Source organism: Schistocerca serialis, chromosome 10 (genome assembly GCF_023864345.2).
Source record: "Schistocerca serialis cubense isolate TAMUIC-IGC-003099 chromosome 10, iqSchSeri2.2, whole genome shotgun sequence".
Taxonomy (NCBI): domain Eukaryota; kingdom Metazoa; phylum Arthropoda; class Insecta; order Orthoptera; family Acrididae; genus Schistocerca; species Schistocerca serialis.
The window spans coordinates 61,903,351-61,931,072 of record NC_064647.1 but is presented as its reverse complement, the minus strand read 5'-3'; the positions used below and the strand labels follow the sequence as shown (position 1 = coordinate 61,931,072).

General features: G+C 39.5%; 1 protein-coding gene across 13 annotated transcripts in view; it reads right to left on the bottom strand.

The window, feature by feature from the left end:
* Positions 1-19,186, bottom strand: part of LOC126425244 (zinc finger protein 501-like) — a 236,486-nt gene extending 217,300 nt beyond the window's left edge. For 8 of the 13 annotated variants that reach the window (XM_050088214.1, XM_050088205.1, XM_050088209.1 and 5 more), the window contains exon 1: positions 18,636-19,186. In XM_050088214.1, the coding sequence (XP_049944171.1) occupies positions 18,636-18,638 (3 nt within the window). In that variant the 5' untranslated portion in view covers positions 18,639-19,186. The remainder of the gene's footprint in view (positions 1-18,635) is intronic. The other 5 variants (XR_007576273.1, XM_050088213.1, XM_050088212.1 and 2 more) reach the window with 5 other exon arrangements.
* Positions 19,187-27,722: the final 8,536 nt, after the last annotated feature.

Here is a 27,722-nt window from a genome sequence, read left to right as displayed (position 1 = left end):
ATTATTGACAGGTGAGAAAAAATTCACACATGTGCACGAAGGTTCAAAGTCGGATCATGCAAGTGCACTGGGTAGAAATCCACCAACAGTTAATTTAACAAAATACAGTCAGATATTTTTCTAACTTACCTCATATACTACTCATCAGCTGTCAGTGAGATGAAGGTACTGAGCAGAATGTGCCAAGTTATGCGAGGTGTTATCAAATAGTAATGGAACTTTTTTTTAAATTTCGTGAGCTTTCTACATCCAAACTTCCTTTTTTTTCCATCTTGTTGCTACACATGCTCCTGATATATGTTTGCATTTTCTTGAATATTTAGTTCGTTGTTAACAGTCAAAAGGGTTATACATGTTTGCTGGTGAATTTTGCTTGGTGAATTTTTGTTTTTGAAAAGGTGGATCAAAGAATTTGCATTACATTCTGCTTGGAAAATGGAATAAAGTGGTGCACCACATTCAAAATGTTGACTGTGACTTTTGGTAAATCTACTACGCGTAAGACAGGAGTTTATGAGTGATGTAAATATTTCAAAGAGGGTTGGGAAAACATTGAAGATGATGACCACCCTGGAGGCAGACCAGTACCTGATGAGAATGTGGAAGAAAAAAAAGAAAATAGTCCTGGAAAATACCCAATCACCATCAGAGAGGTTGCTGATGGTGTCAGCATATCACCTGGCTCATGCCAAGCAATTTTTTCAGATGTTTTGGGCACGAAATGTGTAGCAGCAAAGTTTGTTCTAAAACTGTTGAATTTTGACAAGAATCAACATCGTGTAGACATGACATGACAAACAGGTGACAAAATGTGAGTATATGAGTATGACGTAGGAACCGTGGCCCAGTCTTCTCAACTGAAACTGCCTGAACAGCCAAGACCAAAAAAATTCAACAATTTTCATCACATATGAAGGTTCTTCTCACCGTTTCCTTCGATTACAATGGGGCAGCGCATCCTTACGGTTGTACGAACAATAAGGAATACTACCTCGAAGTTATGTGCTATCTACATGAAGCAATCTGAAGAAAATGACCAGAATTGTGGCAAAACCACTTGTGGAAATTGCCTCACAATAATGTCCATGCTCAGACCTCAATACTTGTTCCTGAGTTTTTGGCAAAAAACAAAACATTTATGTTGTCTCGGTCACCATACTCACTCGAGATGTACCCCTGCGACTTCTTGCTATTCCTGAGGCTGAAGAGAACCATGAAAGGACATCAATTTGCCACCATTGATGAGATAAAAACAGAATGACTGGAGGAGCTGGACACCAAAACAAAAAGTGAGTTGCAGAAGTGTTTCCAAGATTGAAAAAGTGCTGGCACAAGTATGTTATATCTGAGGGAAAAAGTTGATGTTGATGAATAAATAAAGATTTTTTTTCTAAATCTGTCTTTTTGATCACACCTCGTATTGTTCCACTGGTGGGTAAATGTCTTGCAATCCTTCTCAATAGGTGGCCAAACAAATGACTATGACACTAATCATATTACAGCCCTGTGGGGATTGGGGGGGGGGGGGGGGGGGTTGAGGGTTGTCAGGAGAGGAGACTGCTAGGTGGTGCAGATTCGCTGTGACGAAGGGTGGCGTGGCATTTGTGATGTTCACAGTTAGCTATGTATAATGTGTGATCAAAAAATATGGCAAATGAATTTTTTAACAGCAACTGCTGATGCTACAACCATTCGGTGTACTTTCTCCGATAGCCATTGAGTCGTGCAGCATCAAGTTACAGATGATGCGTCGAGACAGGGAACAGCAAGTCGGAACATGTTCCGACTTGACAGTTAGCGGCCAGAGACGATAGAGTGAAGTTGCGTTTACTGTGTCAGGTATTAAGGATGTCGGTTCACAAAGCAGCACTAAGGAGTGAGTCGATCTGGTGCAGCTCGGACAATACTGTAGCCGCAGCATAAAGAAAGGCCAAGAAAGACTTCACGAGGCATTCGACCGGAAGTCAGCATCCTGCCATCCAGGCTGGGCAACATACTCTGCAGATAGAGACAAGATAACTGAGGACGGCAACCACTGAATGAGATAGCGTCCAAAGAATCTACATTGCACTGGTGCAAGTGATCGTGGAAGTATGGACTTTAAGACACAACAACGATGAGTGCAGTTGCTCGCTACAGTGGAAGCGCTGCTGACCTGCTGCCCGACACCCAATGAATCCAGCAGACAGTGGCTGCTGAGCGGGTAGTATGAGGGCAGATTCAGTAGCAGAAACAACCATCTACAAGTTAGATGCATAAAAAAATTGAACAAACAGAGAATAGATACTGTAGGGTTTACCCTAGTATTACTAACATTGGTTAAGGGTTTTATTGTAGTTTTGTAGTAGTAGTATGGTTAAGGGTTTTATTGTAGTTTTGTAGCAGTAGTAGACGTAAATTCAGTATTAGAAATAAATAGTTTATAAATAAATTTATTACTATCCTAGGAAATGTGGTCTGCATGGCCTATTTTAGCTTTTCAGACAATAGGCTGTAATTATGAAGAATAAATAAAACTAAATAAATTAATGTAATCATACATGAACATTAAGTTCTGCTTCAAGTTGCAAAAAAATACCAAAGAAACTCATAAAATGTTAATATTGGTGTATGGCGATACTGACATAACTCCGAAGACTATTTGCAAGTAATAAGAGCAATTTAAAAGCAGAAATGAGTTGGTAGAAGATGAGCTATGTTCAGGACGCCCTTTAACCGCAAAAACAGAAGAAAATGTGAAAAAAGTGGCAAAATTGTTCATTCAAACAGGTGAATAACTATTCGAGAGCTTACCAATGAACTAATCATCTCATACGAGTCCGTGCAAAGCATTTTAACTGATAATTTGCAAATAAGATGCGTGAGCACGAAATTTGTTCCCCGACTTTTGAGTGGTGAACAGAAGGAAAGTCTTGTGTCAGTTTGCACACAGTTGAAGGACCACATTCATTCATGTCCAAAACCATTACTGGAGATGAAAATTCTTTTCAACATTGACAGGACAGTGTAATCGGAGTTCATACCGAGGCGAATTGTAAACACCGAATTTTACAAGGGCGTATTGCAATGTTTGTGAAATGGTGTATGGAGGAAGAGACCAGCTGATTTGCAAGTTTTTGGCTGGAAAATGTTCATGTCTGTCCACATCTGCCATCTGTCACTCAAAAGATTTAGCATCATGTGACTTCTGGCTTTGCCCAAAAATTTAAACCGTGAAATCACTACAACAGAAAGAGGTTCCTACTCAATGGTCTGAAGATGACCACAGTAGTGGTCGAAACCGGCCACCTTGATAAATAAATCTTGATCAAGACTGTTTTTAATAGTAAACATCAAAAAAAGTTCTGCTTCATCCCGGTTCCCAGAACTCCTGAGAACAGACGTTGACTATGGATATTGTATCTCAGACACAGTCTCTTTCACTGTTCAGAGATGTCATTAAACCTGCCCAAAGTTGTAAACAACCATGCATGAGCAGCGCCTATTAGATGGAGGGGGTCTGACAGCCGATCAGTTCCAGTCATTCCACCAGGAAGGAGGTACACGGCTCGTTTTGTCTGTAGTTCAACCATGCCTAGGGTTCAATACCGCAGTTCGATCGCGTCTGCATTGTTACTTTGTACCAGGAAGGGCTCTCAACAACGGAAGTGTCCAGGCGTCTCTGACTGAACAAAAGCGATGTTGTTCGGACACGTAGGACATACAGAGATATGGCAACTGTTGATGACATGCCTCACTTAGGTCACCCAAGGGCTATTACTGCAGCAGATGACCGCTACCTATGGATTATGGCTCGGAGAAACCCTGACAGCAACGCCACCATGTTGTTTAATACTTTTCGTGCAGCCACAGGACGTCGTGTTACGACTCAAAGCTGTGTGCAATAGACTGCATGATGCGCAGCTCTACTCCCGACGTCTGGGGTGAGGTCCATCTTTGCAACCACAACACCACGCAGTGTGGTACAGATGGTCCCAACAACATGCCGAATGGACCCCTCAGGAATGGCATCACATTCTATTCACCAATGAGTGTCGCATATGCCTTCAACCAGACTATCATTGGAGAAGTGTTTGGAGGCAACCCGGTCACGCTGAATGCCTTAGTCGCACTGTCGAGCGAGTGCAGCAAGATGGAGGTTCCCTGATGTTTTGGGGTGGCATTATGTGGGGCCGATGTCCACTGATGGTTGTCCCTGTAGGCACCGTAATGGCTGTACGATACATGAATGCCAACTTCCAACTGATAGTGCAACAATACTAGCAGCATATTGGTGAGGCATTCATCTTCATGGACAACAATTCATGCCCCCATCATGCCCATCTGTGAATGACTTCCTTCAGGATAACAACTAGAGTGGCCAGCATGTTCTCCTACTGTGGACACTATTGAACATGCCTGGGATAGACTGAAAAGGGCTGTCTATGAAAGATGTGACCCATCAACCACTCTGAGGGATCTACGCCGGATCACTGTTGAGAAGTGGGACAATCTGGACCAACAGGACCTTGATGAACTTGTGGATAGTATGCCATGACGAATACAGGCATGCATCAATGCAAGAAGACGTGCTACTGGGTATTAGAGGTACCAGTGTGTACAGCAATCTGGACTACCACCTCTGAAGGTCTCACTGTATGGTGGTACAACATACAACGTGTGGTTTTCATGAGCAATAAAAAGGGCAGAAATGATGTTTATGTTGACCTCTATTCCATTTCCCTGTACAGGTTCTGAAACTATTGGAACTGAGGTGATGCAAAACTTTATTTGATGTGTGTATATTGTGAAGCAGTAGTCAATGTCCAATTCCTCAAACAGATGCCTACAAGCTGATTGTGGGTGAGCACTACATATTATTCTTACAACATGTTTTTTTTTTCTCAATGTAGACTTACTTTCTTAAAGATGAGTTACCGTAGAATGTTATTCCATGTGATGTTCCTGAATGAAAATATGCAAAATATGTCAACTTACCCATTTAGCTCTCCCTAATATTTACACTGTATTAATTTGTTTTAGGAATTACAAAATGTGGTTTCATCCAATTCAAATTCTTGTCAATATGGACATCTAAGAATTTTGAAGTTTCCACTCTAATTATTATTTCCTCACCATGTATTACACTTAACCTTGGTGCGGTACCTCCAGGTGTGCAGAATTGAATATGTTGCGTCTTTTTAAAACTGGGGAGTGAGACCATTCGCAGAAAACTAATTAATAATAGTTTTAAGAACTTTCTTTGCCATTTCTTCTGTTTCTGCACATAAGAATGGAGTGATAGTAATTCTAGTGTTCTCTGCAAAACTGTTCTCTGCAAAACTAGCCAATTTTGCCTGTTGTATACTAGACGGAACATCATTTACAAATATGAGGAACAGTAGTGGACCTACGGCTGAACCTCGGGGAACACCATACATCATTTCTCCACAGTCAGAGTATATTCTAGGATTACAGTGGATGAATTACTAAGAACAACTTTCAGCATTCTTTTGGTTAGATATGACATTATTGGTTAGCTATACCATCAGTCCCATAAAATGTCAATTTATCTTAAGAGAATATTGTGATTCACACAGTCGATACGTTAGAGAGATCGCAAAAAATACCAACTGGCACTATTTTATTATTTAATGCTTGTAAAATCTGGTGAGCAGATGTGTAAATGGCATTCTCAGTAGAGAAACCCTTCTGAAACCCAAACCGTGATTTGATAAGGATACTATTGTTGCTAAGGTGAGAGACTGTTCTAGAATACATCATTTTCTCAATAATGTTGGAGAATGATGTCAGCAGTGGAACAGGATGGTAGTTATTGACATATCTCTAACCACCTTTCTTAAAGTGGGGCTAACAATGGCATATTTCAGTCTCTCTGGAAAAATTTCTTGAATTAGTGATGCATTATACACTACTGGCCATTAAAACTGCTACACCACAAAGATGACGTGCTACAGACGCGAAATTTAACCGACAGGAAGAAGATGCTGTGATATGCAAATGATTAGCTTTTCAGAGCATTCACACAAGGTTTGCGACGGTGCGACACCTACAACGTGCTGACATGAGGAAAGTTTCCAACCGATTTCTCATACACAAATAGCAGTTGACCAGCGTTGCCTGGTGAAACGTTGTTGTGATGTCTCGCGTAAAGAGGAGAAATGTGTACCATCACATTTCCGACTTTGATAAAGGTCGGATTACAGCCTATCGCGATAGCGGTTTATCGTATCGCGACATTGCTGCTCGCGTTGGTCAAGATCCAATGACTGTTAGCAGAATATGGAATCGGTGGGTTCAGGAGGGTAATACGGAATGCCGTGCTGGATCCCAACGGCCTCGTATCACTAGCAGTCGAGATGATAGGCATCTTATCCACATGGCTGTAACGGATCGAGCAGCCACATCTTGATCCCTGAGTCAACAGATGGGGACGTTTGCAAGACAACAACCATCTGCACGAAACATTCGATGACGTCTGCAGCAGCATGGGCTATCAGCTCGGAGACCATGGCTGTGGTTACCCTTGACGCTGCATCACAGACAGGAGCGCCTGCGGTGGTGTACTCAACGACGAACCTGGGTGCACATATGGCAAAACATCATTCTGTTTACAGCATCATGATGGTCGCATCCGTGTTTGGCGACATCGCGGTGAACGCACATTGGAAGCATGTATTCGTCATCGCCATACCAGTGTATCATCTGGCGTGATGGTATTGGGTGCCATTGGTTACACATCTTGGTCACCTCTTGTTCGCATTGAGAGCACTTTGAACAGTGGATGTTACATTTCAGATGTGTTACGACCCGTGGCTCTACCCTTCATTCGATCCCTGTGAAACCCTACATTTCAGCAGGATAATGCACAACTGCATGTTGCAGGTCCTGTACGGGCCTTTCTGGAAACAGAAAATGTTCGACTGCTGCCTTGGCCAGCACATTCTCCAGGTCTCTCACCAATTGAAAACGTCTGGTCAATGGTGGGCGAGCAACTGGCTCGTCACAATACACCAGTCACTACTCTTGATGAATTGTGGTATCGTGTTGAAGCTGGTGGGCAGCTGTACCTGTACATGCCATCCAAGCTCTGTTTGACTCAATGCCCAGGCCTATCAAGGCCGTTATTACGGCCAGAGGTGGTTGTTCTGGGTACTGATTTCTCAGGATCTATGCGCCCAAATTGCGTGAAAATGTAATCACATGCCAGTTCTAGTATAATATATTTGTCCAATGATTACCCGTTTATCATCTGCATTTCTTCTTGGCGTAGCAATTTTAATGGCCAGTAGTGTATATTTCAGATAAGAGTGGGCTTATTATAGGGGAACAAATTTTTAGTACTCTATTGGAAACACCATCAAAACCAGATGAACTTTTATTTTTGAGAGACTCTGTGATATCTTTATTTCAGAAGGAGAAGGTGGTGATACATTCATATGACTGAATTTTATGAAAATTGCATTTTCAACATATGGCTGTGACATTGGTCTTGAATGGTTTGCCCCTATGCTTTCTATTACATTTAAGAAATGATTATTAAATGCATTTGCTACCTGTGGTTCATCATTTATTGCCCTTCCATTCAGTTCAATAGTGATGTTGCCATGTTCTGTGGCTGGGTTCTGTCTCTCATTTCACAATATTCCATACAGCTTTAAATCTGTTGTCTGAAGTACTGATATCTGTTATTATGTGCATGTTCTTTGATTTATGATGCATTAATTTCACAATGTATCTTTCCAGACAGATGAAAGTATGCCATTGTTAGACACATCATACAGAAAAGAAGTGGATATTAATAACTATCAACTAATTTCACTATTAACTTCTTTCTCTAAAGTTTTGAAAAAGCCAAGTGTATTTCAGAATGTTTCAGCATATCGACAAATATAAGATTCTGAGTCAGTTCACATTAGATTAGACATACTTTTAGTTCAAATTGATCCATAGTGAGGAGATCCTCTGGGATGTGCAACATGTCAGAAAACAGGACTACACAACAAATATTTACAAAATAAGAACAGATATGGTAATGTACCTTCAACAGATTCCAAATGACATTGCCCTTGTGGTTGTAGAATTGGTAAAACAAATCTTAATGATATTTCTGTTTAAAAGGATATAAAACTTGTCACTAAATATTAAATGTTCAATACACTTAGGTGCATATGACAACTCATAGGCTAAGGTAGCAACACTTTAAAAAATAAACAATGATCGCATTATTGCATAAAATTTGTACGTAAGTAATATTGTATGCAATATTCACATTATGTCTGTTAATAACACACACACACACACACACACACACACACACACACACACACAGAGAGAGAGAGAGAGAGAGAGAGAGAGAGAGGGAGAGAGATACATCAATCGGTTATACTAAGAAATCAACGGAGTCCAAGAAGTTGGCAACCAATAAATCCTTTAGACTCTTCTCAAACTGAACTTTATTATTTGTTAAACTTTCTATGGCTGTTAGCATGTTATTGAAAATGTGTATTGCTGAATAGAGGATACTTTCTGAACCAAAGACACTAAATTTAAATCTTTGTGAAAGTTGTTCTTATTTCTAGTATTGATTACATGAACTGAGCTGTTTGTTTGAAAAAAGATATATTTTTAATGACACATGTCATTAAAGGGACTGCTGACCTTAGCAGTTTAGTCCCCCTTAAACATCCCCCCAACAGATGTCATTAAAGAATAATTATATTAGGAAGCATTAGTTGGTATCGAAGTTCCTTCAACAGCCCTCTGCAGGACGTTCTTCAGTTCACACTGCAAATAATTTGTATTGCACATTTTTGGACTTGGAAAACTATAGCTTGTTTGATGAGTTACCACAGAAAATAATCCCGTATGACATTATGGAATGAAAGTACGCATTGTGGGCTAGCTTTTTTACTTTTATACTACCTATGTCAAGTCAGGTGAGGCTGAGGGAATTAGATTAGGAAATGAGACACTTAAAGTAGTAAAGGAGTTTTGCTATTTGGGGAGCAAAATAACTGATGATGGTCGAAGTAGAGAGGATATAAAATGTAGACTGGCAATGGCAAGGAAAGCGTTTCTTAAGAAGAGAAATTTGTTAACATCGAGTATTGATTTAAGTGTCAGGAAGTCGTTTCTGAAAGTATTTGTATGGAGTGTAGCCATATATGGAAGTGAAACATGGACGATAAATAGCTTAGACAAGAAGAGAATAGAAGCTTTCGAAATGTGGTGCTACAGAAGAATGCTGAAGATTAGATGGGTGGATCACATAACTAATGAGGAGGTATTGAATAGAATTGGGGAGAAGAGGAGCTTGTGGCACAACTTGACTAGAAGAAGGGATCGGTTGGTAGGACATGTTCTGAGACATCGAGGGATCACAAATTTAGTATTGGAGGGCAGCGTGGAGGGTAAAAATTGTAGAGGGAGACCAAGAGATGAATACACTAAACAGATTCAGAAGGATGTAGGTTGCAGCAGGTACTGGGAGATGAAGAAGCTTGCACAGGATAGAGTAGCATGGAGAGCTGCATCAAACCAGTCTCAGGACTGAAGACCACAACAACAACAACTACCTATGTCGGACAACATTCACATACCAAATAGAGATCTGCTTTGGCGCATCAGCAGTTCTTTGGTATGTTCCTCTCAGCTAAATTTATTATCAAGCTGTAATCCAAAGAACTTAACACTCTCAACTTCTTCTATTTGCTTGTCAGCATGTTTTATGCTTATACTGACAGGAAATCTGTTACAAGTTCTCAACGGCACGTAGTAGGTTTGTTCAAGGTTCAATGACAGAATTGGCTAGGAGACATTTATTAACGTCCACGAAAATTTCATTAGCCAACCTTTCTAAGGCTGTACTTGATTTACTATTTGCAATGTTTGTATCATCTACAAACAAAACAAGCTTGACATCCGGTAATGTTACTGATGACAGACCATTAACGTACACATGAAAACATAAGGGCTCTAAGATGGAATCTTGGGGGAGGGAGGGGGAGGGGGGGCCATCACATGTTACTGTCTCCCAGTTGAATGATGCCTTATAGCTCAATTCACGTCTCTTTTCAACAGACACATTGTTTTTCTGTCAGAGATATAGGATTTGAGTCAGTCACAATTTGGATTCTGGAAAGAGCTTCTCCACTGAACATGCCGACTACCATTTCAATAATTATGTTTTGTAATATATGAATGGGAAGACTTTATCCACCAGGTTTTTGTGACCCATCTAAATCATTTTACTGTTCAAGCGACAACATTCTTTTGAGCTAATTAAAGTTTATTGGATTTTTATATTTATTGGTTTTTTTATTTAACCGAACCAAAGAGAAGTAATTTTGGATAGCTAACAGAGCTCTCATGACGAATAATCTTTTGAGTGGCGACAAATTACTAGTGGCATTCCACAGGGTTCAATTCAGGATTACTCCTGCACTTGCTATATATAAATTACCTTCCATCTTACACTGATAAACCATAAATATTGCTTTTTTTTGGTTATGTGCACACCATAATGTTCCAAACACAGCTGAATTTGATTAGAGCATGAATTAGAAATCACTTATTATAGGTCTCAAATGCATGAGCTCAGCAACATTTGCTCTATGATTAATAGCTGATTTTGGTGATGGAAGCATTAGAAAATTAGCTTACATTGCATACTTCCATTGATTGATGTAATACGGAATAATTTTCTGGGGTACTTCCACAAAGATACAAAGAATTCATTAGCAGAAATGTGTTGCAATGATATTCTTTCATTCATCTTATTTATTCACACATTGTGTTCCATAAATCCCATGAAGAAGGAGAGCTCTAACTGATGTGGAACAACTCAAGTTATACACCAACAGACAGAATCAACAACCACTCACTAATTCTGTGAAGTATACTAAAAACAAACTATGACTAGAACAAATCTACTCAAACTGATAATTATGGTAATTACTTCTAGATTAATTTGTATAAATATATCTGGAAACCATGTAAGCTACTACATAAAAAGAATTAGGCAACCTAGGTACAAGAGCACTGACGGTGTCATTGGTTTTTCCATTGCACGCTGCTGCTGGTAACTGTTTGTGTGACAAAATATGGGAAGTCAACACAACGAATCACAAATCAGAGATAGGAGTCAGCCAATGAAATTCTCATTTGTAATTTCCTATGGTTCATAAATAAAGTTAGCAGGTACTTCGTTCTATTAGCTTAGAATGTAGCCCAATTGCTGGAATGTTTCGTAAATACAGAAATAGGACATACAAATATATTTTTACACTCACAAATGTATACCTCCAGCTACACTACACATCAGTCTATTATGGCAATCATATTTGCGTATTGAGATTCGCAGGCTTCACCAATTCACAAGGAAATTATCACATTCCAATCTAACCTAATTCTCGGGCTACATTAGAGGTCAGTCTGTCATCACATCTAGTTTTTTTTTTTTTTTTCATTCGTCAAGTGAGAAACAAACCATCGCATTCCAACCTAGCCTAAGCTTCAGGCTACAGTACAGGTCAATTTGTCAGCACACTAGTTTTTCCCGATCAACGAAGAAATATCACAGTCAGTCAGCAGCTTTAAATTAATAAAAACCAGTTCAGCAAAAATTATTCTGGCATTCTCAGAATCAAAGGCAAATGTAATTAATTCATATCTTCTCCCAAAATTAATCTTAGATTCAGTATTTCTTTGGTTACCATATACTACAATCTGATTTGCTAAAAAAAATAATAAAATAAAATAAATAAATAAATATAAAAAAGGGTCCATGAACTGCCAACATCAGCATGCAATGCAACGATTGCCACCACCGCATGTGCACTTCAGTCAGCAACCGAATGACAGCCACACAATATAATTACTTTCTCTTGGAGTCTCTCTGTGAAGAATCGTGTACAATGTTAAAATAGTTGTGTTCACAAATATAACACTATGAATTAAAATAGCCTTCACTATCCACAGCATAATCTTACTCTTGCTAAAAGATAGCAAAGTATCCACTATAAAAATATCTGACCACATCTCTTGTGAATTAAAGATGCTGGCAGACAACGATAGGTGAATTGTTGATTAGATAGAATTATGTGGCTCTGTTACTTTCATCAAAATTTTTTTGCACATTACGATTTCAAAAACCTTGTTATATGAATGGCCAGAACATAGCCATGTTTTCATAGACAAAATGTATCTTATTTCTAAACCAACTAACAAGTTAACACCACTGTGAGTTGCCATGAATATGATTCACAGAACATCCAGAAACTAACTAAACTAGACTTATGAAGAACATAATATGACTGTCACAGTAACAGAAACATGTTCACATTTTGTATTACTTTACATGGATTAGTTATAATATTATTGCATGTTCCGTTTTCTTTGCAATACATTTACGTAAAATTTTCAATGTACATCTGAAAACCACCCACAAAATTTTTTTGTCTGCATGTGGATACATAATATCAAATGAAAATATTTGGTTCCAGAGACCTTTTCAAGTCTCAAACATCTACACCCAAATTGAGGCAATAAATGAAAATTAGTACCAAGGCCGGGATGCAAACACTGGTCGCTCGTTCATTAGGCAGTAGTGCTAACCACTCTGCCACCGAGGCACAGTGGCTTTGAGTAATTGCATGGACTACCCTATACACCTCTCTCCTCAACCCAAATTCCCATTCATGCCTCAGCCCACTTGGTATTCCTCCTAAACATGAATAGCCTTTCAGAGTCTCTCCAGCTGTGCTGGAACAGCATCTCAGCATCGAACAAAAATGGGAATGGAGACCCAGCATCAAACAAAAATGGGAATGGAGACCTGGTTTTGAATCCCGACCTTGGTATAAATTTTCATACATCACTTCAGTCTGCATATAAACATGAAGGATAAATAACAAATTTACTCCTTTAACAGCAGGGTAATTTCATGTCAATTGGATCAATTTTAGAACTCATCCTCAAGTCACTATCTCCAATTTCTGTCAAATTTTTTATATATTCACTATAGAACAGAAACCAGATGACAGTTATAAGAGTCGAGGGGCATGAAAAGGAAGCAGTGGTTGGGAAGGGAGTGAGACAGCGTTGTAGTCTCTCCCCGATGTTATTCAATATGTATATTGAGCAAGCAGTAAAGGAAACAAAAGAAAAATTCGGAGTAGGTATTAAAATCCATGGAGAAGAAGTAAAAACTTTGAGGTTCGCCGATGGCATTGTAATTCTGTCAGAGACAGCAAAGGACTTAGAAGAGCAGTTGAACGGAATGGACAGTGTCTTGAAAGGAGGATATAAGATGAACATCAACAAAAGCAAAACGAGGATAATGGAATGTAGTCAAATTAAATCGGGTGATGCTGAGGGGATTAGATTAGGAAATGAGACACTTAAAGTAGTAAAGGAGTTTTGCTATTTAGGGAGTAAAATAACTGATGATGGTCGAAGTAGAGAGGATATAAAATGTAGGCTGGCAATGGCAAGGAAATCGTTTCTGAGGAAGAGAAATTTGTTAACATCGAGTATAGATTTAAGTGTCAGGAAGTCGTTTCTGAAAGTATTTGTATGGAGTGTAGCCATGTATGGAAGTGAAACATGGACGATAACCAGTTTGGACAAGAAGAGAATAGAAGCTTTCGAAATGTGGTGCTACAGAAGAATGCTGAAGATAAGGTGGGTAGATCACGTAACTAATGAGGAGGTATTGAATAGGATTGGGGAGAAGAGAAGTTTGTGGCACAACTTGACTAGAAGAAGGGATCGGTTGGTAGGTCATGTTTTGAGGCTTCAAGGGATCACAAATTTAGCATTGGAGGGCAGCGTGGTGGGTAAAAATCGTAGAGGGAGACCAAGAGATCAATACACTAAGCAGATTCAGAAGGATGTAGGTTGCAGTAGGTACTGGGAGATGAAGAAGCCTGCACAGGATAGATCAGCATGGAGAGCTGCATCAAACCAGTCTCAGGACTGAAGACCACAACAACAACAACATACAACAACTTAAACTGTACAAAATTTGAGTTCACGATGCAAAAACTCATGATTTTAGGACATTTTCAATGGAGGGCTAAAAAAGTAATGCAAGCTCTACGATAGTTTTGGCCACACTTAAGATGACTTAAAATTGAAACGGTCTGTAATCCAAAGAAGATATTTGTAACAAAAACGCTATTTTGTTTTCCAAGAAAAATAACAAATGCAGGATGTGATAATATTGCACCCCAACTCTGTTACATAATAAATTTATCATTTGATGAGGGCTGCTTTCCGAACAGGCTGAAGTATGCAGAAGTTCAACCTATCTACAAAAAGGCAGACAAGAGGAGGTAGGAAATTTTCACCCAGTTTCAGTACTACCAATTATTTCTAATATACCTGAGCGAGTAGTGGGTAACCAATTAGAAAAATATAACAATAAAAATAACATTATTCTTAATAATCAGTATGGATTTACGGAGAGCCGAAGCACTGTGCACGCCATTAATGAACTGATCACTAAAATAAGCAAATGCCTCGACAACAAGGAGAGCATATCCGATATTTTCTGTGACCTCAGTAAGGCATTTGATATGGTAAACCACAATCAGATGCTCGTCAAATTATCTTCATACGGCTTCCATGAAAAATCTTTAAGTTGGTTCACATCTCATCTTACAAACAGGTAACAGAAGGTTGCTATACAACATCAGGGATTGCTTACTGAAGCAGTTAAATAGTTTTGTTTATGCAATACGGGTTGTAAATAAAGTAGCTGACTTAGCTGTTAGGAAAATTGTGTATCATGCATATTTTGTATCAGTTGTAAGATATGACATAATTTTTTGGGGACTCGAAAAAGGAAGCCTCCTCAGAGTGTTCAAGCTACAGGAAAAAATTATCAGAGCTACGACTGGAACAAACAACAGACAATCATGCACACCTTTATTTGCAAAGCCTTGAGTTACTGACAGTTCCTTCTATGTTTATATATGAAACACTTCAAAACGGTTCAAATGGCTCTGAGCACTATGGGGCTTACCATCTGAGGTCATCAGTCCCCTAGAACTTAGAACTACTTAAACCTAACTAACCTAAGGACATCACAAACATCCATGCCCAAGGCAGGATTCAAACCTGCGGCCGTAGCAGCAGTGCGGTTCAGGACTGAAGCGCCTAGAACCACTCGGCCACAGCGACCAGCTTGAAACACTTCTCTGAGTTGAGTTAAAAAATCCACATCTTTTTGAGGAAGATTCATGTACATGTGCTTATTAAACAAGGAACAAACAAGATTACATGTTATCTTGCCCCAGAATAACATTATCTGAAAATACTAAATATTACAGGGCTTTGAAGCTTAGCTAAACAGGAAATGCTAATACAGTGTGGATGATTTTATAAATAAGGAAGACAAGTAGGAGATATTACATTTGTTTTGTTTTCCTGTTTCTCTCTCTCTCTCTCTCTCTCTCTCTCTCTCTCTCTCTCTCTCTCTCTCTCTCTACATTACATTCTATGTGCATGCTTATGTTCCCTTTTAATGGAGATATATATTCTTTCTATATGTGTCCGTACTTATAAACTATGTATCGGTAAACTATGTATCCAAATATCTAGATGTATAAATATATACTACTTTTATGGAAGTATGTGCTCTTACGAATTATGTCCATGTTTTTAAACTAGAGCAACAAACATGAAAAATACTTAAAAAGGAAAGATTTTAAACCACATTGCAAATTTTAAGAAACAGGAAGAAATTTAACATGTAATTATCTTTTTATGTTGCAATGTGCTTCTAGGAGCATCCATATGCTGTGTTTTAATGTATCTCATTTTAAGGTGTACTTAGGTATGCCTAGAATTATTCACCGATGAGTCACCAATATTTCAATCAAATGATTCTACATAACACGTCATGTGACAAAGATTCTTTTCTATTCTAACGTATGCTGTGTTACAATTTTGATCACAATCTGGTCTGGTCACTGCCATCAGCAGTTAAAAATACAAGCCATGTTAGCAAGTGTGTGTGTGTGTGTGGGGGGGGGGGGGGGGGGGGGGTTCTAGCACTTGAGAAGTACATTTGTACATATCACCTATTGATGAGTGTGTTGATTTTAATTATAACCAATAAATAAATTAAGCACATTTTTGTCTTTTGTTGCTAACTTGGTTGTCAAGCCAGCAATAAAAACACAACTTTTGTTTTGTCAGTTACCCAGTGCTGTAAAAACGCACTGAACGCATTCCAATACGGTCAACAAAGACTGCACAAACATGCTCTGGTTACGACCACGAAACAGATTCAATGATCTGCTTCTAATATGAAGCACAGCTTCTCACTTGGTTTGATTCCTTGCAAACGTATTATCACAATCAGTTGGAAGAGGGAGGGGGGAAGACAAAAAAGTGTCATTAAATGGTGTTTTTGATAAGAGCAGCTGAATTAAGAACACAAAAAAAAATTGTACCCAATGTGTCAGAATGAGGTCTGCAAGAAACTTGCCGCTACACTACCATCCTCAGAGGCTTTAGCTGGGAATGGAATGAACAAATGGAAATTGCGGAGAGGGTCAGTTATACTTTTAACAGTCTTAGCCACTCTCCTCAAAAACTGACACAAAGTCTCAAACTAACATTCGCAAAGCTACATTAAGATCAAGATTTACAAAGTACAAAATGAAATTTGTGGGTAGATCACAGATTCTGATGGGTTCAAACAAAACATAGTTTTTCAGCAAAATTCTAATACTGCAATGCAATGCCTGAGAACTGCACTCCCCATCAACAGCTGCATTCAGTTAAGAATGCATTCACAAAGATGGTACTGCATCACCTGCAGAATATTTCTGAACAAATGAAAATTTGTGATAGATTGGCTCTTGAACCTGGATTTCCCACATGTCATGAGCAGCCACCTTAACAACTTCGGCTATCTGAGCACACCTCCAGGAGCGGCTCAAATCCCAATTCTGGTGTCTCTAATCCCCTATGCTTGGACTACATTACTGTGATTCCACTAGAGGGTAAAACACTGTTTTCGCTTGTCATTGCCTTGCCATGGTGTGAAATACTGATCAAGGTGACTCATTGTGACAAACAAGGAATCCATGTTCAAGTCCTTGTCTGACAAAAATTTTCATTAGTTCTGTAATATTCTACAGTTGATGCAGATCCATAATCAGAATTAGTGAGTTCATCTTAAAAATGTAATAATCAGGTTTGATGATGCTGTTTGGATTATGTCAACCCACCGAATGAGCTGAAGTGAAAAACACTGTGTTTCGTAATACAGTTCCTAATAGAGAGATTTGCAAATGTTAACATTTACTCCAAAATGTTTGTCAGTACAACAGGCTAGTTCCTGAATCATCATTTCAACAAGAATGGTCAGACAAGATAGCATGCCTAAACACACATAGTTACATAAGCAATGTCTGGCAGAAAGACTGGAAAGGGTTCTCTCTGGTACAAAAACTTAGGTTTTAGCTTTGTTTGATATTGTGTGTTAAGTGTGCTGTTCAGACTAACAGTAATAGAACTTTTTGTACGAGCTGTAAATCATGGAATTAAAGAATGGTTTAGGGATGTCTGACGGGGGTATTTCCAAGCTTATACCTTTAACCTTATCCATAGTGTCTCCAAAAGTAACAAAACCTTTCCTCCAGTAGAGAAACGACTGTTCTTTCTTAAGAAACAAATTCGGCAATTTGGCATGAGAATATGCAAAAATATTATGCAAATTAATGGCATGTTTATACATCAATAACTGTTAGAATACAAATAACAGCAAGGCAAAGTTTGGTAGAAATATGCAACTTCTCTGTGGATCTACCAAATGGCACTCAGTAATCTTTGTCGATAAACTATTGCGGTCACAAAACGGTTGAAAAATTGTCACTGCCAGCTGTTCCCAACTTTGACCTTTTGTAGCTCGAAAATAGTGAACACAGCCCTGACATCAAAAAAGTGTGTTTAGCAGAGTTTCGCATTTGATCCAAATATCTCCTTTGGTTTAGTAAATGTTTTGTTTTATTCTACAAGATGCAACTGTGCAAAAATTCATTCAGTTTGCAGGTGGTTTTGTGGGACCCTTTGATTCGCTTAGTGTGGATTACCCGAAATGTAAATAAACAGAAGTTCATTCGCACTGCCACCTTCCGCAGCAGCAGCAGCAGCAGCAGTTTAATCGCTCTTGCTAGGTTTACATCTCAAGCTTACAGCAACTGAAACTAAGTTTGTTTTTGCACTACAGAAAGGATTTCATTTCTTCTCAGATGTAAAATAAGAAACGAGAAATACGTAACCGGGCAGTCGGCTAATTTATATATTAAGTCCTATGATTGCACATATCCAGGGATAACGTAAAAAGAGCCTTACGTCTTAACAATGTTAACACTGAATTCAGACAGCTATTTTCAATATGGATCACGTTGGATTATTACTATTATTGTTATGTAACTTGCACGTCCCATGTTATGGATACGTTAGTCTATTAAATTAACTGTAATTAAAACTGTTAAGAGCTTTCTACAATTTGCCTGATTTTTCATGCAATCGAGCCGAAAAATGTAATTTTCAGGTCATTCCCACTATAAAGATTGCACACTCTCATTCGACAGTTATCAACATATACTCACCATGTTCAGAACGAATTCTTATGAAATGGAAATCAGGAGCCTTTATTCAAAAATTCCATCTGTGAATTTCTTAACATAAGCAACAGCTGACATAGTGTAAACTTGAAGTTTAATCGGACAGTACGATGGAATTGCCAACGGCGTATTACCAGTGAACTGTAGAGAAATAGCTGCACTGATGACGCATTGCTATATTCTTTCGCAAATTATGTGCATTTTAAGAAATAATTATTGTATTTATACACAGTTTCTATGCAACTTTTCAATGATAAGAAATAGTATTGGTTTCCATTATATCACGCAGAATTGGTGACATGATGGTAGACCTGCAGAATATTCGATGAAAAACAAAGACATATCAATGGCCGTGATAATGTTAAGAGCTTATCAGTTTTGAGAACCAGTCATACAATCTAGGAAATGAACTGACACTCGTGCTCCTACAAAGCTAATGGGATAATGAGTTTATTAACAATTTAGTGACCAGTGGGAACTATAGTTCCCACTTATCTGTTTTCGCTGTAAGTTCAGTGGTAATCCGTCATCCATGTTCCCACTTCTAACTTCTGCTGCCATCTCTGTTAGAGTGTGCTAACTGCTAACTACATGTAGATTGTCAACGGGTGTGCGAAAGCGGTTGTATGTTAATTTTGTTAGTCAATCAATGCAGAAGCGCAGTTCCCGCGTGGAAACGAGCCACTGTTTCGAACTCTACAGCGTTTTTTGTATAGTGTGCATTCCCTTTGCCTGTCAAGTGATTTGTGTTGTATTTATCTACTTTTATATTTACAAGGGAGATAGTATTCGTATTATTTGCTGTATTTGACTGAAAATTACGTAAATGTTACAAGGTAAGTTAGTGGGAACTATTTTTCCCACTGAACTTGGGTGAAGTGCAATGCATATGGCTGCCCAATCGGCATCGTAGTTATTGTTCGTTTCTTATTGTTTAGAATTCCTGGACTGACGCCAGAAGAGGTTTTCAGAATTTTTTACGCTTTTTCCAGAAGATGTAGAAGATTCAGATAGCGATGCTGACTGTGATGACGATTTTGAGGCACCAAATACTTCACAGATTTTCAACGAAAATGGTAATAACATTATTGTTTCAAATGAAGACAACTGTTTCAATTTGACAATAGACACAAGTGAAATTGGAAACATGTCTCCTTGTCAGGCAAGTCCATCTGATTCAACCCCAGATAAAATGTGGAATGAGAATATTTCTTATTTTGAAAATCTTCCACAGGAATCAGAAGAAAGCGCAGAAAATATTGCAAATTTCTCAAAGTCTGATAAAGAAGTAAAATATTTCGAGTCTATATTTACAGAAGAGTTGTTGCTTCATATTTACAATCAGGCAAACTTATATGCACGGCAGGAAAGGCGTGTTGTGAAGTTAGTGAAGAAAACAAAGTATCTTCCAGCTGGCAGGACATTGCTGTTCCTGAGCTAAAAGCTTTTTTCAGGAATGCTTATTTTGATGGGTGTTCATCAGCTTTCTCAACTCGGAAATTATTGGAGCAGTGATCCTATTTTTGGAGTAACTGCTATCTCATCAGTCAAAACAAAGCTTAGATACAAAAAAAAAAGTTGAGAACCTGCATTGCAATGACAACAGCATGTGTGTCAAAAAAGGAAAACCAGGTTATGGCAAGTTACACAAAATTCGACCTGTACAATATCAAATAATCTTTGTAAAGTGTACAAACCAGCTTCTGCTTTAGCAGTTGACGAATGTATGGTGGCCTTGAATGGATGGTCAGCACTCAAACAACATATGCCAATGAAACCAGTGAAGTATGGATATAAAGTGTGGTGTGTAGCTGATGCTAGTAGTGGGTTCATCATAAACTTCGACATCTACACTGAAAAAAGAGCTACAAATGATACATCTGAATTTACTTTGCGTGAAGAAGTTGTGCTTACTCTAACAAAGACAATGGCTGGTAGCATTTGACAATTATTTTACAACAGTACGAATAATGGAAGAGTTACACAGTCTTGTGGACTTTATAGCAATGGAACTGTTCGTTCAAACAGGAAGGATTTGCCTGATATGCTGAAAAAATCCTAGATTTAGCAAGGGAGAATTCGAATTTGCTGTCAGGTCATGCGTTGCAGCAGCGTATACTATCAAATTACCACAATCCCAAACACATTACAACTATTTTGAGTAGGAACGAAGATCGAAGCAGAAGTGAAGTATTCTGCCCATTGGCTGTGGCAGACTATAATAAAATAATGGGAGGGGTGGATAGATTTATCTCTGGCTTCTCAAGTCATAATCAAAGAGGAAGGCCCGTTCATTTTCAAACACCAAAAAGAGGCATGTCTGGAGTACCAGATGAAGTTCGTCTGGAGGAAGTTGGATCTCATTTGCCTACAAAAGTTACAAGAAACAGAAGATACCGCCAATGTATCACCAAGAACAAAGAAAAGAGAACAAAAGTAATGTGTAGCAACAGTTGTGTACCTTTGTGTGTAGCACCATGCTTCTCTAAGTTCCACTGTACATCACCTCAGTGAACTGAAAGGACAATATGAACTAATACAAATATAAATGTAATGTTTAACATGTTTTTTGTGCTAAAAAATAAGGGATTTACATTTTTTAAATTAGCAAGTGAAGTTACTCCAGAGTTCGGTGGGAATAATAGTTCCCACTAATTTTTTTTATACTTGTAGGCTAAACTCCCACTTTCAAGATTTAAACTATGATATTATGAATTGGTTCTTAGCCCAATAAAGTGTTCATAAAAAGTCTACAACTGCTGGAAATAATTTGGTCACTAAAGGGTTAAGGTAATGTTCTTTACTGGGAGATTATTCTTCGAAGGCACCATGTATCAAAACAGATGGGTCATATTGGCAGGTTCAATATTTCTTATTTATTCAATGTGTTATGTCAGTAAAAATCATTTTCCATATATTGCCATAATATTGTTAAAATCATTCGATGAAAGTGAGTGTGACTAAATTTACAAAGAGCCGAGCACAAACTGTGGTTTTATGTGGTTAACAACAAATGTTATCCCATTTATGTAATTTCTGCACTACCTTGATGAAAGAAGAGATTACATGGACAGAAACTGCATATCTAACATTAATTGCAATCTCTGCAGCTTCTGTCATCATTAGCAGCTGTTTTCAATGTTCCTATCGTGATATGTTTATAGCACATTCAAAACTCGATATCCAAACTAAAGTAGTATTGTATGTTACCGTGTAGCCTACCTCAACTTGTGTACAAAAACTTACCAAATGCCTTGAAAAAGTTGCAGTGCAAAAATTAGGTTGGCAATGTTTACATGGTAGAGCTTTGCTGAATTTTTGTTGACAGAGGCTACACAGCAAAAAACTTTTGTAATTCTGACATTGGTACGTTAAAACATAAAGATTCCCTCTTAACTTTCAGACATTATGGTTAGTGTGAAGAACAATGGAATTCTATTCCAAGTATAATAACCAATTCTTAAATATCGTCATGGTGTAACTCTGTGCTGACAGTATATAAGATGACATATTTTATGAATGTCTAAATAGGTTGGATTCTGCAGAGACCATGCAATAGACAGCCTTTGAAAGCTCTTCATTACATGAAATGACAGTTTTACGCGGAATTAAACAAATCAACAAGGACTGTACACTTGTGTGTACATATGTGTGTATGTGAGCGTATTCTTGTGAGCAATGGTGATATCGACACTGAGTGGGTGTGAGCTCAGGACGCCATGTTTTTACCAGTCTTGTGTGGGAGAAGATACTCAAAAGACAGTAGGCAGCACTAACACCTCACCTTGCGCGTGAGCATAGCCTGCTCTCCCCTACAGATGCATGGAGTGTGCCTAACAACACGTGTGCTCGAATGTTTGAAAGCCGTACAGTACGTCATTACTGCGTACTATCAGAATTATGGGGTCGGTTGCTGAGGTTGATCAAGAGCGCCCATACAATAGATAGTCGTAGGCGGGAAGGGGGCTGCGGTGGTTGGCGGCTAACACCAGGGGTATGGAGTATTTTTATATTTTGGAAAACGAGTGGTGACTTGTAAGTGATGACAAAAGACCTGCGTAGCATCGACTTATAACAATTTTCTTGGATGAAAAAATTCCTGACTACATGATTTTTTTTTTCCTTTCCCTGATCTAGACGCAAATTGAGACGCGTATAGCGTGTGTGGAGTCACATGACAAAACAGCGCAACGCATGCCATACTCATCCTGAGCATTTTGAGTTGGGTACATGTTCTTTGCCCCCGGCTCTGCAGGGATAGAATGGGGTCGTGCCCCATATAATATTTCTCAAACAATTCTACAGAAACAATTCACTAAAAAACTTTGATTTTTACGTTCCTTGTAGCTTTATATGTCAACTTCATGGTCAAGCGCCAATCATCTCGCTAATGATCATACTTATTGTGATATTCACATTTAAGTAAGTGACTGCGTGAAATTCGAAAAGTTTGCCATTAAAATTGGGATCACTATGAGTTTACGTTTGGTGCATATTGCACTGAACGTTACTGCGCATGAAATTTAGTTAACTACTGGAATTTTCTTTAGACTTCGGAAGAGGTCTCTATCTGTCTCCAATCTCGAAAAAATCGATCGTATGTAACGCGTTCACTCCCGACCTCACGCGCGGGAGAATGAAATATTTATAACATTCCTCATGTTCCCTAAATCGGTCGAGATATCGAAACGAGATGTTGATGAATGATAGCCCTCGAGTTTTGCTATTTGGGGAGCAAAATAACTGATGAAGGTCGAAGTAGAGAGGATATAAAATGTAGGTAGACTGTCAATGGCAAGGAAAGCGTTTCTGAAAAAGAGAAATTTGTTAACATCGAGTATAGATTTAAGTCTCAGGAAGTCGTTTCTGGAAGTATTTGTATGGAGTGTAGCCATGTATGGAAGTGAAACATGGACGATAAATAGTTTGGACAAGAAGAGAATAGAAGCTTTCGAAATGTGGTGCTACAGATGAATGCTGAAGATTAGATGGGTAGAGCACATAACTAATGAGGAAGTATTGAATAGGATTGGGGAGAAGAGAAGTTTGTGGCACAACTTGACTAGAAGAAGGGATCGGTTGGTAGGACATGTTCTGAGGCATCAAGGGATCACCAATTTAGTATTGGAGGCCAGTGTGGAGGGTAAAAATCGCAGAGGGAGACCAAGAGATGAATACACTAAGCAAATTCAGAAGGATGTAGGTTGCAGTAGGTACTGGGAGATGAAGGAGCTTGCACAGGATAGAGTAGCAGGGAGAGCTGCATCAAACCAGTCTCAGGACTGAAGAGTACAACATCAACAACAACATTGAACTTTCTTATCTACAGCGATATAGCAGAAGCTATAGTTTTTATTTGTTTGCAAAAATGGTTCAAATGGCTCTGAGCACTATGGGACTCAACATCTTAGGTCATAAGTCACCTAGAACTTAGAACTACTTAAACCTAACTAACTTAAGGACATGACACACACCCATGCCCGAGGCAGGATTCGAACCTGCGACCGTAGCAGTCCCGCGGATTTGTTTGCAATCCAGAAGGGTAATGATTAAGAATCATCGACAGAGTGTGAAAAGATTATTTCATAATACGAAAAAAACATGAAGTTTCTTTTCTTATGTTACAGCAAACGGTCACAATGAGGTTTTCCATAATCTATTGACCTCTCTGGTCACCAATAGCTTGTTTAATGAGACTGTTTCAGGATTCTGTCACAACAGCTACCATGCAGTGAGTTTGTGCACATTATTCTGTGTTTTGACTAAAGATGCACAATTAAACTTTTCAACAATGGAAATACAGCCATTATTCATAAGTGCTGATGCTTCTTTGAACAAGGAAAGCTAAACAATTCATACAAAAATAAATCGCCAATTCTGTTACAATTTTGGTTGAGTCCCTGTAACCCAGCGTATGTTTAATGGTGAACAACAGAAATGGAAACTTACCCAAGGCTTTTCGTCCTGTTCTTCATGTGAGCAATATGAAAATAGTAACATGCATACCCATCAGGCAGAGTGATGCACACATGCCAGACACTGGTTATTCACTTTCGGCTTGCCAAACTGACAGTGTGTGATTCACAAATAAACGTTATTACCGATAAAGATAAAGAATTGATCCAATACACAACACTATGTTCAGTGTACTGTCAGCAGCTGAGAATAATGTACATGACAGGAATGTAGAAGCTAGCGAGGTGTGCCTTGTGAGGGGAAGAGTTCATGCCATTCGAAAAACATTGTCAGGAATATAGATGCCCTTTATCAACAATATGTTTCAGATAATTAAATATATCAAATCATCATACTCATTCAGGATACTGATACGTTAGGAATAATACTGACCACATCCCTCAATTGTCTAGCCTTGCTTTGATCATACGATTTTATAATATTCCTTATTATTTCACTACCCTTGCAATGCACTGTCTGTCCCTTCTTGCTATGTAGACATTGCAGAGACATAAGATATAATGCTAGTGGCTAATGGCCCACCAGTCACTAAATTGTGCATGGTTCTGACAAAAGAAAAACAATGATGAACCAAAACAGAAATATTATACATGAATAAAAAACTGAAAAATATAATGTGCTAATGAAAAAAGATAGAGAGCTTTAATGGCGAAAAATTGAACACTACTCAGCGACAAAAGGTTCAATAGTAAGGCAACAGTTTTTGGGTGGCCAATTCTACCACCACCCATTTGTGTGGTGCCGAAGGGGGCATACAGGACGACTGTATTCATGCTTCTTCTTCACCACTTCCATAGTCATAGTGTAGTTGGGCAGCCAGATCTCGGTGCATCCATAACACATCCATATCATTCAACTCTATCTCACATGCCATACACTGATTGTCTATGTGGTGGTTTTGATCTAAAGTGTCTTCCACATTCATTAACAACTTTTATAAACTTGAAAATCCTTTCTTCTTTCGTTAACATCGTGACAATTCGGAAAACTAAAGCTGTAAACACGTCTCACAGATCATGCTTTCAATAATTCAATGGTCTGATTATTGTCCATTTGGTGGTAACAACTTAATGGGTTTAAACTTCCTACTGTACTTTCTGTTACTTTTGTTTTCTTCTAACCAACTGCCCAGTGACTTGTGCTACCCTGCAGATCTCAAATTTACATGTTAGGCACACACTTAGCAGGTGTATAGCAGAGTATTAAAAGTAGTTCCATCCTTCACAAATTAGGAACCTCTCTAAGTGAAAAACGGTGGCTTACATGCTATACTTTCCTCTGTTAAAATTTCTTGCTTTTTATTAGTCTGTGGAAATTACACCATAAACCAAAAGTATTCTTGTGTAAAAAGAAGACAACCAGAGATATGAAAGGAATACTGAATACATGACTAAATCATAAAGGCCACCCTTCATAGTGATTTACAACATGAATTTTTTCCACTGTATGCTAAAAAGATGCCTTATTCTGAAAGCAAACAGAAGTTGGGGGAGTCATTATCACAAAGACATGATGTACGCAGACGTGATACTAGATGTGGTAGTAATCTACACTCCTGGAAATGGAAAAAAGAACACATTGACACCGGTGTGTCAGACCCACCATACTTGCTCCGGACACTGCGAGAGGGCTGTATAAGCAATGATCACACGCACGGCACAGCAGACACACCAGGAACCGCGATGTTGGCCGTCGAATGGCGCTAGCTGCGCAGCATTTGTGCACCGCCGTCGTCAGTGTCAGCCAGTTTGCCGTGGCATACGGAGCTCCATCGCAGTCTTTAACACTGGTAGTATGCCGCGACAGCGTGGACGTGAACCGTATGTGCAGTTGACGAACTTTGAGCGAGGGCGTATAGTGGGCATGCGGGAGGCCGGGTGGACGTACCGCCGAATTGCTCAACACGTGGGGCGTGAGGTCTCCACAGTACATCGATGTTGTCGCCAGTGGTCGGCGGAAGGTGCACGTGCCCGTCGACCTGGGACCGGACCGCAGCGACGCACGGATGCACGCCAAGACCGTAGGATCCTACACAGTGCCGTAGGGGACCGCACCGCCACTTCCCAGCAAATTAGGGACACTGTTGCTCCAGGGGTATCGGCGAGGACCATTCGCAACCGTCTCCATGAAGCTGGGCTACGGTCCCGCACACCGTTAGGCCGTCTTCCGCTCACGCCCCAACATCGTGCAGCCCGTCTCCAGTGGTGTCGCGACAGGCGTGAATGGATGGACGAATGGAGACGTGTCGTCTTCAGCGATGAGAGTCGCTTCTGCCTTGGTGCCAATGATGGTCGTATGCGTGTTTGGCGCCGTGCAGGTGAGCGCCACAATCAGGACTGCATACGACCGAGGCACACAGGGCCAACACCCGGCATCATGGTGTGGGGAGCGATCTCCTACAGTGGCCGTACACCACTGGTGATCGTCGAGGGGACACTGAATAGTGCACGGTACATCCAGACCGTCATCGAACCCATCGTTCTACCATTCCTAGACCGGCAAGGGAACTTGCTGTTCCAACAGGACAATGCACGTCCGCATGTATCCCGTGCCACCCAACGTGCTCTAGAAGGTGTAAGTCAACTACCCTGGCCAGCAAGATCTCTGGATCTGTCCCCCATTGAGCATGTTTGGGACTGGATGAAGCGTCGTCTCACACGGTCTGCACGTGCAGCACGAACGCTGGTCCAACTGAGGCGCCAGGTGGAAATGGCATGGCAAGCCGTTCCACAGGACTACATCCAGCATCTCTACGATCGTCTCCATGGGAGAATAGCAGCCTGCATTGCTGCGAAAGGTGGATATACACTGTACTAGTACCGACATTGTGCATGCTCTGTTGCCTGTGTCTATGTGCCTGTGGTTCTGTCAGTGTGATCATGTGATGTATCTGACCCCAGGAATGTGTCAATAAAGTTTCCCCTTCCTGGGACAATGAATTCACGGTGTTCTTATTTCAATTTCCAGGAGTGTAGATTTCAATTTTAAACTGCATAAATCTTAATATTTTTAATTTCTTGCCGGCCGGTGTGGCCGAGTGGTTCTAGGTGCTTCAGTCTGCAACCGTGCGACCGCTCCAGTCGCAAGTTCATATCC